The sequence below is a fragment of the Embiotoca jacksoni genome, unplaced genomic scaffold, assembly GCF_022577435.1.
Source record: "Embiotoca jacksoni isolate LCO1_2020_lvr unplaced genomic scaffold, fEmbJac1.0.p SCAF_5, whole genome shotgun sequence".
Classification (NCBI taxonomy): Eukaryota; Metazoa; Chordata; class Actinopteri; family Embiotocidae; genus Embiotoca; species Embiotoca jacksoni.
Genome location: NW_027185403.1, coordinates 9,432,926 through 9,452,543, shown reverse-complemented (window position 1 = coordinate 9,452,543; position 19,618 = coordinate 9,432,926). Strand labels below are relative to the sequence as shown.

General features: G+C 41.6%; 2 protein-coding genes across 2 annotated transcripts in view; one reads left to right on the top strand and one right to left on the bottom strand.

Annotated features, from left to right (window-relative positions):
- Positions 1 to 2,203: 2,203 nt before the first annotated feature.
- On the top strand, positions 2,204 to 5,892 carry LOC138211142 (T-cell leukemia homeobox protein 3-like). The gene is made up of 3 exons (XM_069170811.1): positions 2,204 to 2,866; positions 3,838 to 4,075; positions 4,655 to 5,892. Exons 1-3 carry the CDS (start codon positions 2,440 to 2,442, stop codon positions 4,836 to 4,838), a joined length of 849 nt encoding a protein of 282 aa, XP_069026912.1. The 5' UTR covers positions 2,204 to 2,439; the 3' UTR covers positions 4,839 to 5,892.
- Positions 5,893 to 6,011: 119 nt separating this feature from the next.
- LOC138211143 (A-type potassium channel modulatory protein KCNIP1-like) overlaps positions 6,012 to 19,618 on the bottom strand; it is a 41,642-nt gene continuing 28,035 nt past the window's right edge. The window contains exons 3-9 of the mRNA XM_069170813.1: positions 11,658 to 11,782; positions 9,186 to 9,255; positions 9,016 to 9,086; positions 8,796 to 8,903; positions 8,611 to 8,715; positions 8,153 to 8,215; positions 6,012 to 7,700 (exon numbers count right to left, since the gene is read on the bottom strand). Coding sequence (XP_069026914.1) covers positions 7,653 to 7,700; positions 8,153 to 8,215; positions 8,611 to 8,715; positions 8,796 to 8,903; positions 9,016 to 9,086; positions 9,186 to 9,255; positions 11,658 to 11,782 — 590 coding nt within the window. The 3' untranslated portion in view covers positions 6,012 to 7,652. The remainder of the gene's footprint in view (positions 7,701 to 8,152; positions 8,216 to 8,610; positions 8,716 to 8,795; positions 8,904 to 9,015; positions 9,087 to 9,185; positions 9,256 to 11,657; positions 11,783 to 19,618) is intronic.

Sequence of the window (19,618 nt, the reverse complement as noted above, 5' to 3'; positions counted from 1 at the left end):
TATTCATTTTCATGAAGCAGTTATTCAGCAGTTATTGTGGTCCAGCTACGAGTCATCCCATAAAAACAACCACCCGTGCAATTAAATTAAGTTTAAAATGTGTTGTGTTCTCACAACTCCGCTAAGGGAATTATTTTTTTTTGCAAATGTCATCAAGAGAAACATAAAAATGTCTGAAATGATGACAGCTATAACAGACCAATTCTCCCCCATCAAAAGCCACCGGTGAGCTCACATATGGCAGTGTGAAGCGGCCAACACTCAGAGTCTGTCCATATTGCCAAACAAACACCTCGGGCCTTGTCCCATCTCATATTGCTTCATAAGAGTTTATTGTGTGTGGCTCCTTTTTAAAATATATATCACCTAATACACTATTTTTGCATTTCCATATGATTTTGTAACGAATGACCTCACAAACTGGAATTTAACCATTTAAATCTTGTTTTATTTTAAGCTTTTTAATGCAGTTTAACACAAATTATCAGATAAATTCAGGCTGCATATTCTTTAATAATTGTTTGTGATTTTAAAAAAAACACACACTAATGGACTGAGAATGATAGCAAATACCGTGCATATGTTTCCAGGAACAGACCCATATTATACAAAATAATAATTTACATAATTTAAATCAGACATAAAAATACAGGCCCACCGAAAATGTGATTAATTAAAAGGGTTAACAAAAGCCAACAAACTACCTTGTCAATAAATGAATATGCTGAGTACTAAAGTACTGTAACGTGATCGCCTAAAAAGCCACCTGCCGCATCCAAACGCGACACGCATTTGTCTGTCCATGAGACCAGTTAGTGAAAATGAGATTACTCGGTCACTTTGGGCGGCTGTTACATTGAATCTGAGCGGTTAGCAGCTTCCAGAGCCCGGACACTTTATCTGAGGCAGCCCGTGGCTTTCCCTTGTCAGGTCATTTAATGTGGCACTGGCCACCAGGAACAAATAAGGCCACGTAAGTCTTTGCCAAGCTCAATAGGTGCTGGTGATTCTGCCAATGTTCAATAAGGCTGCTGTCTTTTTGTTTTAAAGGGGCGACATGATGGGTGTCATGTCATGGAACAGAAGTGCGTAATTACGCACATGGTTGTTATTAAGATGGATTCATTATGTTTATTCGACTTTCATAACCTCTTTTGATATATAATTAAAAATGGTTGTAAAAACGACATTGTTAAGTAAATGTTTTGACGTTATTTTTTTTTAATGTGACAAGATATCGAATCAACACAATGTGAAACGTCTCTGAACATTTATGAAACATTTGATCTTGGTTTGAATATGAGGAGCTCAGAATAAGGTTTTAAATTTAAAGCATTGTGAACATTGAGAAATAAATACTTTTATACTGGTCTCTCTATATAGCTACATTTTAGCTGCACATTAAATGTACAAGTGATAATCAAAGACATATACAAATAAATAAAGCCTAACTCGGCATTTGATTTAATGGCATGAACGAGATGGGGGGTTGAAATTTAAAGGAAAAAACTGAGACTGGTATTTTGTACCTTTTGACCTCTTCTTATTACTAAACATTCACCATGCTCGTCTTCATCTTAGAAATAAATCTTCCAGTGGCTTTCAATCAGTTTATGTTTCCTGCATATTCCACATGAGTCAAAACCTACAGACTGAGGAGATGACTAGAGACAGTGAAAGGACAAATGATGCGCACTTTGTGTGAAGTGGGCAGAAGCATCAATTTGTCACACTCCATAAAAAGTTTTTCTACCTGATATTATTTCACGACACAACTTAAACTCTCTTATTATGAATGCATTTCTGCAGATAAGCAGAACACTGACAGGTCACTGACAAAACGCCAATTGGTTGAAGTGATAAACTTCTTTGCCAAACAGCAGATAAAATTGGTCTCCCTCCCTGGTTTGATTTTTTTTTCTATATACATTTTCAGAACTTTCTGCTTACTCTCTGTTCAAATTTAGCTACATGAGACTCCAAATGAAACACTGACTCATTCAGAGGGCATGAAGATGCCATATCTTACCACATATTCAACACACTGATGCCCGTGGTAATGGGAAATCTTGATTATTGTGCCAAATTGTGGGCCTACCCCCACTGACATTCAATCAGTCATTCCGGTGCCAGCCAATGAAAGGTGGAGAGGGATGGAGGAGGACGGAGCTGCTAGACGGAGCGTTTTGACGCGCTGAGAGGAGGACAGAGCGTCACATTTCTCCAAACGCCCATCAAACTTTCACCACAGCCTGAGAGGACCCAGTCCTCTGACAGAGGCCTGCTCAAGACAACGAGGACACGCTGGATTCTGGGCATTCGACTGGACAGCGATGGAGAGACTTCTGATGATGACTTTTGGCTCAGTTTGACCCTATTGTGAACCTCCCTGAAAACATCTCGTTCAGTTTTCTCGTTCGTTTTGCGACAGAGCGAGGGATGGAGCAAGCACCCAGCGCGCCGAGCCCTCCTCCGAAACCGGCCCAGCACGAGCCCATCAGCTTCGGCATCGACCAGATTCTGGGAGCCAGTACAGAGCAAGAGAACGGGCGCACGGCCGGAAGACAAAGTGGATCCGATTTAAGCAACGGGGACGGCTATTACAGTTTAGGAAGTCCGACTGGGACCAACGCGCCCTCATACACCGCGCTATCTATCTCCCTCTCCGGTATAATGCCTCCGGTGGAGGCTTCAGGTTCATACGGAGAGAGTAGGAGTCTGGGCAGCCGGGGAGTGATTCGAGTCCCAGCCCACAGACCGGTGACAGCCCCGGGACCCCCGGCCCCCGTCCAGAGCGCTGTGCCTGGCTTTGGAGGGCTGTGCTTCCCCTGGATAGGAAACAGGTTCGCCAAGGACAGAATATCAGGTAGGCCAGCTGCTAGACCAAATGGGTTCCCCTTATTAATATTTTATATGTTTAAAACTAAAGTAGCTGCTGAACCATCAAAAAACGAACATCTGTGCCAAATATTTGTTTTTACAGCCAACAGAAATGTTTTCTCGATAATTATCAAACATCGCTTAAAACGGAACACACAACAAAATACAAGTTTACATATTTAAAAAAGAATATTAAAAAAAACTACATTTACAGGTTATTATTAAATGCCTCATTATTATTGTTAATATTATTTTCTATAGATGGACAAAACAAATGTAATACATTCACACGTACTTTTAACAAACGAACCAGGCACAACATGGTTTTGTAGCAATTTACTTCTATAAAATATTTAAATATTACTAACTGACTGAATTGGAGATAAACAAAAGTATGTTGCCTATTAGTAGCTATGTTAATTTATTTACTATATAAAGTATAGAGAAAGGTGAAACAGTCGTGTTATGTAAAATAATAAAATTAAATAAAGGCTGTGATAAATTTAACTGATGTGTAGATTAAACGGTTTAAACTTGACTTAAAATATTTTCCTGTGTCCTACAGTCTGTTTTTTATTGAAGATTAATAGAAACCTTCAAAGGCCTTTAATACACTATTCAATGGTAGCTATTCAGTTGGGGTTGCTACAGTTAATAGGCCAAAAGGTCTGCTGTCCTCTTTGTAATTACCAGTGATGATATTATCTGTTAAAACTACTTTCAGGTGAGTATTCATGTTATTCATTATTAGCTATATTGCCTTAAAAATTCTGGTTGCACAACCATCTGACACTTGGTCTACAAAATCTGAATTAGGGATTATTGTCAAACAGGGCTGATATCTGTGATATATGGCCTTGAATTTCCATACAGAGTGAGGAGTGAATTATTCTGTTTGGTGTCGTGTTAAGTCTTTTCTTCCACTTACCGGTGTCTCCCTGTCTCCCCACGCTGCAGCGGCTCTGGTTCCGTTCGCCGTTACGCGGCGGATAGGGCACCCGTACCAGAACCGGACACCTCCCAAACGGAAAAAGCCCCGCACTTCCTTCTCCAGAGTTCAGATCTGCGAGTTGGAGAAACGTTTCCACCGGCAGAAGTACCTGGCCAGCGCTGAGCGTGCAGCTTTGGCCAAGAGTCTGAAGATGACAGACGCACAGGTCAAAACCTGGTTCCAGAACCGCAGGACCAAGTGGAGGTTGGTTTGAAATGTTCTGTTCAAATTTGTCAGTACTTACATTATAGGCTTCAACTATTTGAACACATTTCTCCCGGAGAAAACCAGGAAGAGACGTCATACTCAAAACCCAAACTTTCTGCATGAGGCGATGACCCCGTGCGTAATTTCCTGTTGATTGACCCCGTCGACACGAAAAAAAAACATGCGCATTAACCGCAAAAATATTTTTTAACAAATTCAGCTTCAGTATAATTTTCTTGTCGTATTTACTTTTTTTCTCTTCAGGACAAATACATTTTAGTTTCAAACTATAATTTGTAGAATTTTCAGCCCAAAACTATTTTGGAAAAGAATCCCCAAAATGTAGACCTTAGCATTTATTAAACATTACAGATAAAAATACATATTCTTCATTCAGTATATTTTTATGCTCGTAAGTATTTACCTCTGCTTTTTTATGCTTCCCATAGAAACTCTCACACGTATAGGCATTTATCACTGTGCTTTAATTGTACACAAACCCCACTTCTTATTCTTTTTTATTATTTTTTTTTAATATATTTTCATAAATGTTTTATTTCTTCTGTCATGTTTCAGGAGACAGACAGCCGAGGAGAGGGAGGCGGAGCGTCAGCAGGCCAATCGCCTCATACTGCAGCTGCAGCAGTCCGCCCTCCAGAAGTCCCTCAGCGAATCAGCGGTGTCGGATCCACTGTGCGCCCATAACTCCTCCCTGTATGCTCTGCAGAACCTCCAACCCTGGGCCGAGGACAGGGAATAGAGACCAGACACCACGCTGTAATCACTGAGCTTCCTCTATCAACCCTGGGAGGATAGATATATTAAATTAGGCCTACATGAGGACGTTGGGACTTACTTTGATCCTTGTGTGACCAGAAAAACCGAGGAATGGATCACACCCATTTGAGTGGATGGTTGTGAAGTTGGACCTGAAGTGATGGTGAGTGGTGCCTATCATGAAGCAGAAACTTTGTTGGACTAAATTTTTTAGACTGTATCCATGGGAACAGCAGGACTTTTCAAATTCAAAAGGGAGCTGAAACAGACTCATTAAAATTTCTTGTCACCCAGTGATTGTGCTCTAATGCTTGTACTTATTCTGTTTAGTAGAATAAGAGGAGAAAGAAATGTACCCTACAGGCCTGAAGGAGGTAATTTATTCTCCACAGAGGGACACAAAAATCTGTGTTTTGTTAAGGTGTTTTTTTCTCAACACAACCATCTCCTTACTCTGCAACAGACTGTACGCTTGTCTGCTGCTTTCTAATGGGAGGAACACCAGCTGAATAAAGACAAAGTCTGCACTGCAGCATCATATAGTGCTTGTATTAAGATGTGTTTATGAGATTTAAATAAATCTCCCCCTCTGTTTTATTGAAATACAAAACAAAAAAAATGCTGACAAAAGCTGAGAAAATTGTTCAGGTGCTGTATCTTTCTTCAAATCTCATTTATGTATTCACACCAACTACAACGCACCGCCACAATTACCTGTGTATGGTTAACCACCTATATCCCAACAAAATGTTGCCCAAAATGTTACATTATGGGAATAAAATACCATTGGGAGCAGTCATAGAAATAAATTAGATATCAGGTTTAGTGGGGAGAGGTGAAGAAAATATGAAACAGGCTGCAAGTTGGGTAATAAAGGGAGTGATGCATGCTCAGTGATGGTGGTGACGTTTTTTTTCATATGCACATTATCATGCTTTATTTGTGGGCCGTGTCCTTTGGGATCGAGGCACAAATGTACAACTCTTTTTGTACTTTCATTGTATATGTGTAAATAACAGTATAAACTGTTCCTGTGACCCTTTTGCTCATGGTCTTTATGATGCGCCACAGAAATTATTTTAACACATTATTACGAGGTCAAAAGAAGAAAAACTCATGGAGCAACAAGGTAAAACAAAAATAGCGGACGAGTCAATTTTATTTCTTGAAAAGTTTATTGATAAATATAATGATTTTATACAATATTTCAATACACACATTATTTCATTCTGACAGTTTTAAGTGTCTGTCTGTATGCCTGTCTATCTGTCCGTCGTCCTGTCTGCCAGTCTATCTGAAGTCTGGGTACATTTAAGAAGAGCTGCAACACATCCCAGTAAAGATTTTTATTACACTATTGGTAGCACAGTGAGTGGGCATGACAGTAAATCATTTTTAAATCAGTGTTTTTGTCCTGCTCAATCTTCAAAACAATGGCTGTTGTTTGAAACATGGCTTCCATTCCTCCAGAATTAGCGAAAAGGTCTTATTCCCTGTCTTATTCTCTCATCTTCATCTTCCTCTGGATTCCTTCACCCATCATTCCTCACAGTGTAATGCTGGTCGCTTTGAGTCGACATTATTAACAGACAGAGTTGAAGAGGAAACTCTTCGCTGCAGCGAAAAACACGATCAGTTCAGCTGGACAGATTGTAGTGTCCACAAGACGAAGCTGCATACTCCAACAAATGACACTGTAATATTCAGGCAAACAGGACCTTTACAACAGGACACCACACACACAACACATGCACATCGTTGAAATGCTCTCCATCTGTCTGCCTTCAAATGAGCTCTTTATTTAACAATGAATGTCAGGTGGATCCAATCTGACAGAGAGACAAACAGGTGGTCAGAGTCAGAGACACACAGACGGACACTGAGGAAACCAGACAGCGAGAACAAGCCACAAACAAAACGGTTAAATACCTACAGTCAAGTCGTTACAACATTCAAACGCTGATCGACAACACTGGAACACAGCAGGAGTTAAGAAGGCTTTTGAAGACTGTTGCAGGCTGTCACAAGACGCAAGACAAGCTTGCTGAAGTCACATTCATCTCCGCAGACCTTTACCGGCCTGTGGCTGGATCTAGTCGACATCTGCAAACAGATGAGGCAGCTCTGGGCGACGCTGCACACAGACCCTAATTTCCCAACTGAAACCATGTAAGCAAAAAAAGTTGAGTATACTTCCACCATGTTGTTATGGCACATATGCTGTGGGCCTCTGTCTTGCATGCTTCACACAATATTGCTCATGTCTGTTGTATTGTCGCAGAAATTCATGATGAAAACATTTGATTTATTCAAGCCTCTAATGAGCAATGTGTGCAGCTGGTTGATCTCACTGTTAAACTGCTTTCAGGAACTTCAGTCCTGCTTGATAACAATTTACAGAATTCAGAAAGGTATTGGACCCAATATCAGAGGGGCAGTATTTACACTGTGGTATGAAGAACACACTGTCCAAGATGACAGCACAGCAACATACGAGGGAGATGGAGACAAGGTAAATGGTCACAGAAAGGTCAAATGGAATCTAAAGGACATTTTCCAAAACCAGCAATGGTGTGTCACCGTAGATTTGTTCCAGTAAGATGCCTTCCACGCGTTTCTGTGGCAAACGGTCACACCCAAAGTGAAAAAGCTTCTTGTTTCCTCTCACTCACAAATTAAGCTGTTCCCTTTTTTTTCCCTGCAGATTCATGTTTATCTCCTTTTCTTTCTCCTTTGTTCTCTTCTTTACTCTCACACTGTGCTTTCGTCTGTTGCACCATCTCCCTCGTGTTTGTGTCTAGATGACATTTTCAAAGAGCTGTAGGGACCTCATGATGTTTTCATCCTGTGTAAAAAAGAAGGGGAACAAAAAAGTTGTCTGTGAGGAGAAAGTCGTTCAACAATCACCTTTTAATTCATTTTACTGGCCACTAGGGGGCAGTAAACAACCATAAAATGTTAATAATATCTCTGCAGACAAATACACTAATAAAACAAGTAACAAAGACCATAATTAATAGCGAAGAAAAAGACACTTGCAAAGGTGGTAGGCAAATCGTAAATAGTAAGTAAAATTATTTTGATTGGGGGGATTTAAAAAAAAAAAAATTTTTTACTTGTCACAGTTGGAAAATCATGGTACTTTAACGATGGCTCTGTTCAATGGTATTCAACCATTATAAAATATTCTATACCCGTGTTTTTCCTGCGCCATGTCAAAATATCCTCAGTGAAAAAGGTCTCATAAAAGTTTATGGATCCTCTGGATTAAATATGTTAAAGAAAAAAACGGAGTACCTCTTGACAAGACAGGATGAATTCATCAAGAGTGACCACACCATCTCTGTTTTTGTCCATTTTCTGTGGACAGAAGCACAAATGATATCACAACATTGCTGTCAGGAGTTAAAAGATAGAAATGCATTTTGTAAATAAATAAACTGAAATACACACCCTACTAAAATCAATGACCTATTCTGTGAGTTTTACCAACTTATTTATTACTCAGCACTCACTGGTGTGATGCTGCTCCTCACTTTTCCTTGGATTTTCCTGCAAGTCTAATTTGCTTTTACTTTGCTCGTAAGTCATTGTGAACATTGCTGCTCGTGCTGACTGACCTTTTTTCTGCTGTTGCAGCTTCCGGATATCCAACAGATGTCATGTTTAACTAATGCTTCTTTATTTGGTCTGTCATCAGTGTTTGTGTTGCTGGGTTTTTATCAGACATAACCAAAGGAATCAGATGTTGGTACCTGAAAGAAGGCATCCACATGCTGTTTGGGTGCATCAGTTTTCAAGGCAGGGTAAGTGTACTTCCCCATCATGTCATATATTGCTCTGACGATGTCTGTCATCTCCTGTGAAATAAACACACAACGAGACACGATTAATGAACCCCACATTGTGTTATAACCGCAATATACAAAGGAACACAAACCTCTTTGTTGATGTATCCATCTCTGTTGATATCGTAGAGGTTAAAGGTCCACTGGAGCTTCTCGGTGACGGAGCCCCTCAGCAGGATGGACAGAGCTGTCACAAAGTCCTGATGGAGACAGTAACAGAAGACAAACTGAAAAGGGGACCGGTAATTCGACATCTTTAGAGCCTAAATAGCAACAAGCAGACATGTGGAAATAAACGAGAATAAAACAAACCTCAAACTTTATGGATCCTGTGTTTCCTGTGTCGAATGCATTGAACAGGTAGTGTGCGTAGGTGCTGGCATCTGCAGGAGAAGAGGAAAAAGACTGTTACTACGCTGGGTAGAAACGAGACAAAGTCAGGTGTAGAGGCAAATATCACTACACACACACACTCTATTCACCTCCATGTGGGAAGAACTGGGAGTATATTTGCTTGAAGGTGTCCTCATTTACGACCCCACTAGGACACTCCTGGACAAAAAGAGGGACACAAAAAATAGCGGCAGTAAGGGGAATGTAAAAACTAGACAGGCCTGCAGGGACAAGTCAAACAGAGGTGAAATGAGACTAATGGAGGGTTTTAGACCAGTGTGATTAAAAAGAGCTAATGGGAGACTGTGTATTAAGTAGTCAAATAGTCACATTACAGTCTCTAGTAATTATAAACTATTACTGTCAATCACCAAATGTACAACAAACTGCAGATGCAATTCCTGACCTTCTTACATGGTTGTCCCTACTGAATCCAGTTTTTGCATTTGACCTGTCCTTGAATCAATTATAACTTTACGGCAACTTAACACTATATGTCTATTGTGAAAATTACAATAAAACAAAGACAAGCAAAATCACCAATACAACTAAATTCACTGTAAATATAGGGTCAAGCCATTGAAATATGAATATGTTTAATTTATAGAATCACCAATTAACCTGAGATGCATGTTTTTTGGATGTTGGGAGGAAGCCAGAGTACCCGGAGAGAACCCGCACAGGCACAGGGAGAACATGCAAACTGCACACAGAAAGGCCCAGGCCCAGAATTAAACGCAGAACATTTTCCCTGTGAGCCGACAATGCTAACCACTGAACCACTGTGCCCCTATTTACATACTATACCATACCATACCATCCATCCATCCACCCATCCACCTATCCATCCATCCATCCATCCATTTTCTTCCCCTTATCTGGGATGGGGTCGCGGTGGCAGCAGGCCAAGCAAGTTGGTCCAGACTTCCCTCTTCCCTGCAACATTTTCCAGCTCATCCCGGGGTCTACTTCCAGTTGGGCATGCCCGGAAAACCTCCAGTGGGAGGCGCCCAGGAGGCATCCTGCCCAAAGTACCTCAGCTGACTCTTTTCGACGCGAAGGAGTAGCGGCTTTACTCCGAGTTCCCTCCTGATGTCCGAGTTCCCTCCTGATGTCCGAGCTCCTTACCCGATCTCTAAGGCTGAGCCCAGCCACCCTACGGAGGAAACTCATTTCAGCCGCTTGTAGCCACAATCTTGTTCTTTCGGTCACCACCCAGAGCTTGTGACCATAGGTGAGGGTCGGAACGTAGATCGACCGGTAAATGGAAAGCTTCGGGCTCAGCTCCCTCTTCACCAACACAGTCCAGTGCAGCGCCTGTTTTCCTGCTGCAGCCGCTCTCCCGCTCCGTCCTCCCCTCACTCGTGAACAAGACCCCGAGATACTTAAACTCCTTCCGTCCCCACCTGGAGGGAGCAATCCACAGATTTGGAGGTGCTAACCCTCATCCCCGCCGCTTCACACTCGGCTTCAAACCGCCCCAGTGAGTGCTGGAGGTCATGGTCTGAAGAGGCCAACAGGACCACATCAACTGCAAACAGCAGAGACGATACAGAGACCCCCAAACCTGATGTTCTCCTCCTCCCGCTGCGCCGAGCTATCCTGTCCATGAAGGTCACAAACAGGACCGGTGACAAAGGACAGCCCTGGCGGAGGCCGACACCCACCGGGAATGTGTCAGACTTATTGCTGACAACACGAACACAGCTCCTACTGCTGTTGTACAGAGCCCGGATGGCCTGTTGCAACGGGTCCGGCAACCCGTACTGCCGCAGCACCCCCCACAAAACACCCGGAGGGACCCGGTCGAAAGCCTTCTCCAAGTTCACAAAGCCGGGCAAACTCCCAGAATCCCAGTCTTGCGTGGGGTAAAGAGCTGGTCCACTGTTCCACGACCAGGACGGAATCCGCACTGCTCCTTATGAATCCGTGCTTCAACAAACGGTCGGAGCCTCCTGGCATAAGCTTTGAGTAGTTAGTTAGAGCACACTTTCCGGTCCCATCCATCCATCCATTATCTATACCAGCTGTATCCTGAACAGGGTCACGGGGGGCTGGAGCCTATCCCAGCTCACATTGGGCGAAAGCAGGGTACACCCTGGACAGATCGCCAGGGTGTACTAGCACAGAAGTCCAATAACTAAACACCATTCAGTCCATCTGTTTAAATGCTTTTATACCATAGAAGCAATGGTTTTATTCCAAAAGAACAAAGGAATATGACTTTGGCAAACATCTGGTCAGTATAGAGGCACACATTAATAAAGTCTTATCTATCTATCTATCTATCTATCTATCTATCTAAAATTAGCAAATAAACAATGTAAAAAAAATGTAGCAATCCTCATCATTATCATATCTATAAGATGTAATCATAAATGGAAGTTGGCCTGCTCACAATAAATTCTTCAACACAAACTTGGCTTCCCCATGATATCAGGTCAAATTCTGTGACACACACACACAGACAGTTTTGGTCTCCGTCCCTTTGCAGTTAAGTGGAGAAATCTAGTAAACAAACTAAAAGTTTTCCTTTTCAGTGTTCTTGGAGAGTCACTTACGTTCTTGAAGCCCCTGTAGAGCACTTGGAGCTCTCTTTTACTGAAGTTGGTTTGAGCTTTTAGCTGATCGAGGCCCTCCGGTCGATGGCACACCATGGTCATCTCCAAGTCATCGTCAGCTTTGTCTAAAGGGACAATCATGAAAAAGAAGACAAACAAAACATAAGTCAACAGAGACTAAGAGAGCAGAGGAGAGGAGAGGAGAGGAGAGGAGAGGAGAAGAGAGAGGAGAGGATGAAAGATGGAGGTGCACAGAGATAGAGGTCAAGTTATCAGCTCTGTTCCTCCTCTCAGCGGCCCTATCATTAACAACTCATTACTCTCCTCGCTGCAGGTGAATGGAGAGAGGGCACACCACTGACTCTGACACACACACACACACACACACACACACACGCAAACACGCACGCAAAAACAGACACACACACACACACACACACACACACACAGACAGACACAAAGCGCCTATAGGTGAACATGACAGAAGCCTTTAAAAATTAAGATACCCTCTCTCACTGGCTCTCATCTTCACATTTGAAAGAGCGCATTCCCTGAAGACATCCACAATGTCATAATTATGCATACCGTTATAACTGTGCATAATTTAATAGAAGTAATAATACAAATTCAGAATATGATAAAGTGGTCCTAATGTAAAGTAGTAAAAGGCACAACGGAAAAAAAAAGAAAAGAAAAAAAATCTTAGTGGTGTTTAAATAATACAATGTTTAATGGCTTTTTCAAGATAATGTGTGATTGAGCAGCATGGGCCAAAAGTCTTATTATAATTTATAAAAAAAAAAAAGTCTGTGATGGAACTGTAACTTCCTACAATACATCTTTATAATCTTTAGGAGGCTCGGCTGCTGGACTCTAGAAAATAAGATTGTTAGTAGATACTTCTGCACACAGTTAAACATGCGTCTGTGTGAGCTGACTTCACAGTGTGTGCCAAAAGGCTGCATGCTGATTACAAGGTATTCTCTTATTTCGTCCTCTCACTGTCTCTCTCTTATACTCACTCACTCACTCACTCACACACTCTCTCTCTCTCTCTCTCTCTCTCTCTCTCTCTCACTCACTCACTCACCCTGAAGGTCATTTGCTTCATCAACCAGGCAGATCATACTTTTTCACATTAGGGTGGAGGTGCAGACCCCCCTGCCAAAACAGCTTTATAAAACACAGATTCGGATGTTATGTTCTTTACGGGAAATCAACTTCACAAGAGTGAGCTTAATTTGTTGGCGTCGGTTTTACATTATTCATTCACACTACATTGGATTCATACACCTATAGAGTTACATCACATGCACTCCTCTGATAGGCCTCAGTGCGACTCTATTGTCCGGGTGAAAACTCTGGTGACACCGTCACACTCCGTGCTTACACCCCTGCACAGAATGTCCTGTCTACAAGTACAATGTTAAATTTAACCCCTAAAGAAATGACAAAAAGGTTTTTTTAAAAGCAGCTTATGTTACAGCAGCAGCACATGTTGTACAAAATCTAATAGGACAGTATTATGAAGATCGTTTAACACAGGACAGGATGTGTACTCACGTCAAAAACCTGTCTGATTCTGTTTTAATTATTTAGCTCTTTTCAGGCCAATTTGTGATTTTGGTCTCTATGAGTAAATCTGACTTAACTAAATAAAAAACAAGTATACAAATCAGCAATAGTTCCTATTTTAGTGTGTTTTCTACACCTTCTCTCAGTCAGTTTTTCTGATGATCAGAGATAAATATTTCAGATGAAGCTTCCTTACTGTTGTCATGGAATTATGGCCATTTCTCCCACCTAGTATTTAAATTATTGTAAAAACCAAAGTAAGCAGGGAATGTTAAGGCATAAATATGTATAAATTAAATAGGCTGTGTAAAAAAAAAAGGAAACTAACATCAATGGTTAGAACGTATCTACATAAAAACTATGAACAGAGATTTTTTTGAATCCTGGTTTGCAGTGAGTTGTAGCTGTTTTAGATTCAGTTTTCTGTACATACTGCATGACATCAGACCAGAATAGCATTATTATCAGCAGACAAACCAATGTATGAGTCAACTGCATATTTACAGTATTAAAATCAGCAGAGGAAGAAAATAAACCATCCCTCTCCAGTGGTTAAGGGTGCAAATCTGACAACAGCCAGCATCAGTTTCTATTTATTCACTGTTTCTTTCTTTATTATTCTCTTTTTGTTTCCCAAGAAAAATCAGATTTATCCAATATTCACACATGAATAATACAGATAATTTTCTCCAACAATTTGCTCGTTGATAACCATGCAGTAGTGTAAGACTCTGCTGGTAGAGTTAGTGCTGGATGATAGTAGTTACAATGACTCACCCTCCACAGTGATGACTCCCAGCAGATGTAGCATTTTGACAGCCCCACAGCACAGCAGAATGATGGCGAGGGTGTGTAAACTGTTCTCACTCTGATCCTCTCCTTCCATTTTGAGTACGGCTTTCTTTTCTCTGTGCTCGTTAGTTTATCTTGAAGCTTTCGGTCTCCAACTTTTCTCTCATTTCCTCAGTCCTCTGAAGTGTTTATTTTTTTATTATTATTTTTAATAATACACAATATGGAACTAACTGGAAACAGCTTTTTACCACATGCAGCTCAATTCTAAGCCCGGTCAGCTATAATTTCTCTGTACAGCTCTTTCTCTCGCTCACGTGGTTATAAACCTTCTCTCCATCCTGCTTTCTCCTACAGGGAGCTCAGCTCTCACCTGCCTCTCTCTACTCCCTGAGGCATCTTCCTCTCTTACCCTGACCTTCGCTCCGTCGCACCAGCTCTCCCTTCCTCTCGCTCTCTATACACCGACTCCCGCCTCTGTATTACAGTCACCGTGTCCTTCACTCTTTGGGAACGGGGCTTTAAACTTCAGGGTCTGATCTGAGCACATTGTACCAAAGATAAACCTATCTTCCACTGTATTACCATATGTGTTTGTTGTGACTGTGTGTGTGTGTGTGTGTGTGTGTGTGTGTGTGTGTGTGTGTGTGTGTGTGTGTGTGTGTGTGTGTGTGTGTGGAGGGGGGTCACGTGCAGATCAGCACTAGATTAATTGTTCCCATTAAGACACACAGTTATCCCCGAATAACCGAAGGCTAAATTTACCTACAAAGTGACTTTTCTACCTCAACAAGCCCAAGTCCTTTCGTATGACTTACTCTGCAATATAAACAACACTTTGTCGAAATCAGTAATTATGAATACACCCATTGAGATGACAAGATCCTTCCTAATCTGCCGTGTGGACTTTACACAGTAGTAACGAATTATTGCACTGAGCCTGAATGAGAAGAAGAGGGAACTACTGTATATGACCTGCTATGACGTACATGTACCAGCAGGGGGTAGCAGAAACTAGCACAGAAAGCTCAACGATTAATCAAAACTACCAATAAAGACGTGCTGTATATTTCATATTTAGCTGACATTTTATACATGAAGTGACAGCTCTGAAAATCCCCCAAAAATTTATTTTTTTTATCAAATAAAATGTGCATTGTTTTTAAAGTATAGACCATGTAAAATAGGAAAACACACACTGAAAATCATGATGAAGTAAAAATAAAAATATGTTTGTAGTATCTGTGTATCAGGACGAACTGCATCTCATTTATAGTCTTAATGTGAAGGCAGAAAAAAGAAGCAGTGATTGCCGCCGGGGCTGAGGTGCAGCCGCAGACTTGCAGACAGCAGGGGGCTCTGCTGTATCAAGAGGTTTCCCACAGAGTTGTCAATTGCAGGTTTGCTTTATTTACTGTTGTGGAATTACAGCAGCAGGGCAGCAGAAAATTAGATTTAGTGGCAAGAGAGGAGTATTTAATTTAATTTTCTAGACATTTAAAAGATGCTTATTAGTATAAACGTCACTTGATAAGGATGATTAAGTGTAGTGTATGTTGTGTTCATTCAAGTCTTCGACCAGGAGGTGTCTGGTACTGTGATTATTCAGAAGCATTTCTGTGTTGATATGACGCACAGATGAACTGAATGGAGAAACCTTCAGCAAGAGCTGATGCACACGAATTCTCCTCTTCACAAGTATTGTACAAATACTACAGGAGAATATACCAAACTTACACCACATTAAGACCTGAGAAACAGATTTTTTTTTTATTGCACAGGATCTGCTACTAAACAGATATAAATCTGTTGCTGTAGCCATAACACATTCTCACAAAAAAGCACATCTTGACTGCAACATTTATCACTTAAACCCCCGTAACAAGTGAATTTCACTTTGGCATTAATTAAATAAATCATTTAATTGAGTTTTTTCTTTAACATTATTTATATGTTCAGTTGTATAGAGACCGAATGGTCCATTGCAAGCCACCTGAGCCACAACAGCTGACTACTTTTGATATGAAGTAGAAGCAGCTCTACTCCCAGCTTCCTCCAGATGTCGGAGCTCCTTACCCTATTCTTAAGGCTGAGCCCGGGCACCTAGCAGAGGAAACTTATATCAGTCACATGTAATCGCGATCTTATTCTTTCTGTCACTACCCAGAGCTCGTGACCATAGATGAGGGTCAGAATGTAGGCTGACTGGTAAATTAAAAGCTTTGCCTTTTGACTCAGCTCCCTCTTTACCGAAACAGTCCAGTACAGCACAAAGTTTACTGCCGACGCCGCCTCAATCAGCCTGTCATTCTCCCGCTCCATCCTGCCCTCACTTGTGAACAAGACCCCGAGATACTTAAAACTACTAAAGAGAGAGAAATCCACCTTTTTCCAGCAAAGTATCATGGCCTCAGACTTGGAGGTGCTGACTCTCATCCCAGCTGCTTCACACTCAGTTACAAACCGCCCCAGTGAATGCTGAAGGTCACGGCCTGATAAGGGCTAACAGGACCACATCATCTGCAAACAGCAAATCCTGACACCCCCAAACCCAACATTATCCTCCCCCTGGCTGCGCCTAGATATTCTGTCCATGAAGGACACAAGCAGGATCGCTAATGAAGGACAGCCCTGGCGGAGGCCAACACCCACCACAAATGTGTCTGACTTATTGCTGAGAATATAAACACAACCCCAGCATGAGCGGAAAAAGTTGCCAGGGAATCTGGGCTTACTCGCTCCACTTGATGTTACCATGACGATGGATGGACAGATGAATGCATTGATGGATAATGTTCAATAAGCGAAACTTCACTTGGCTATAACTTCAAGACTTTGCCTACCTCACTAAGAAAAAATTATTTGTTGTCAGTAACCATGTGATCACCATCTTTGTTTATGTCCACACCCCCACACACAGTTGGCACACTCCTTGTTAGCAGCTAGGAGGTTTTTTTTACTGATGTAATGCCACCATGAGGGACAATGAAGACAGTGAAAATGAGTCCAATGTTGGAGAAACAGAAGCAGTGACAGGTGCAGCCAACAAAAGGCTGGTGGAGTAAAAAATAAGCCACGTCGGTCGTGTGGGTACACTTTGTCTTTGGTAAACACAATACTGAACAGAATGAAGCTTTAAGCAAATACTGCAAAATAAAAGCCAAACACAAGCACATCACAGGAAAGACAACAGCAGAGAATTGCATCCCACCTGGACACTTTTTAGACAGAGCAGTCCACTCACAGGATTTTGCGAAAGCTATTACATTTGGTAGGTAACCTTTAATAGAAAATGCAGAGGCCTGCAGTGTTTAACTCTATGGTGTGGGACTTTTACAAATAAATAACATCCATTATATTCCAGGCCTCAACAAACGAGTTCACATACTGCTGATTGAGGCTATCACTGCCAGAAAAATGTCTCTGTATTTCACATCGCATTGGAGGTTTCCAAAAACCTCCAATGCGAGGTGCCCAGAAGCCATCCTAATCCAATGCCTGAACCACCTCAACAAGCTACTTTTGACTCAAAATAAATACATTTATAAAATAAATGTTCATATAGGCACAGTCTCAAAGCACTGTACAATGCTTTCCGTTCACACACACAGTCACACATCAATGATAACAAAGCTGTCAAGCAATGTGCTCACTTTACGGAGCAACTCTGGGTTCAGTGTCTTTCCCAAGGACACTCTGACATGAGGAGGAACAAATGATTAAACCATCAACCTTCCAATTAGTGAACAACCCGCTTTACCATCTGAGCCACAGCCGCCCCAATGTCATATCTCACATTTTTCATAATTGGTCTTGGTATCAGCAGATATGTAATAGTAAAAGCTTCAGAAAGGGTTTAAGAGCTAAATTGTGATCACATCATCTCTACATTTGACTGAACTCTTTGATTTTCAAACAAGAAAAGTGACTTCAAATTCAGTAAAGTGGGCCCCTTGATCCACTTGGGCCTGTGCCTGGAAGGCCTGTTCAGTAATTTATACATGCATATTAAGAGAGTGGATGATGTATTCCTGCCAAGTACGCAGCAGGTTTCATCATTCATGTTTTTTTGAAAATAATGATTGATTATTATCAATCCATGGTGATAATAATCAATCTGACAATGGTGATACAAGCTTCTGTAAGAAAAGCTTCTCTTTTTTAAGCACCTGTAAGTGCAAACTTTCTGTTGCAAAGTTTTATTGAACAGGTGAGATCTAGAAACCTACAAGATTCATGCTCCAAAGTAAACTTGCAAACTGCAAACTTAGCAGGTGAAGAAAACCTAAATAAACCCAACCTATAAAAGTCAGCTCGGGACTTCACTTCCATCTGTTCCAAGCAGCTATAAACTGTGGAGTCTGACAGTGACCAAGAGCCTGAACCCCTTTCTTTCAGAGCTTGTTTGGCGTATTGAAAGGTGGCCTAAACTGTCAGCTAAGAAGGACCGCCTGTCACTCTCTCCAGCCAGCACTGTGTCGCAACAAATAGCTTTTACATCAATACACACACACACTTCCTAAAGCTCGTGAACAGGATTTAACTCCTTGCTGCCTCCTCACTGCTGCTGCCTCTGGTATTTAATGTTAGCTCTCCTTTCTCCTTCATCTCTTCCTTTCTTCCGTTTCCCAATGAATCTTCCTTCCTTTCTCCATTTCTTATCTCTCTCTCTTGGCCAAACTCTCAGTGTGCCACTTTATTTCTGCCATGCTGTCCTCTCTCCTTCTTGTACCGTGTCCTGTAATCCTTGCCAGAGAGTGTGCCATTTGCATAATCTGAATTAGCCTAATCTGCTGTTCTGAGCGGCGATGGAGAGAGGTAGCTCTCACCGGCCTCTTTAACGGTGGAGCGCGCTCTCCAAGGAAGAAGCAGCTCCACTGGTGACACGTTCCCGGGAGTTATGGAGGAAGTGTGTTTACTGAAAAAAATTCAGCCACAACAGTCCTCTTTACCGTAAAACTGAAGACATAATCATGTTCCACAGTGTGAGCTCAAGCATTGTTTTCCACAGTCAATATCCAAGTCAGTGGACACGGGGCCAATCCCTGACTGGCCTTTGGGTGGTTCACTGAAAGGCCAATGACTCGCTCTGGTTGAAAACACGCAGATATACACACACACACACACACACACACACACACACACACACACACACACACACACACACACACACACACACACACACAACATACACTAACAAGGCAAACACGAGCGCATTATTTCAAGAATCATTGATAAACAAAATACTAAAGCACCCATGTGCATAAAACAATATACTGTACACTCATGCTTTCATGCACAAACACATATCTATGTTTGATTACTAACCCTCGGCCTGTGAAAGAGGATGAAGTGCTGCAGGGTATTTGTAGTGTAATGTGTTAGAGTAAGGTAGAGAAACAAACACACACTCTTACATACACACACAGAGAGAAAACTACCGTGTCTCTTCCTTCTATATTAATGTGCCACTGCTGATTATGTTTGGTAAGATTGAGTCAAACGCACCTCATTTTAGACACATATACTGTTGCAGCATGTCAATATTGATTTCTGAGTAAATACATGTCTCTGAATTGGCAGGAATACACAAA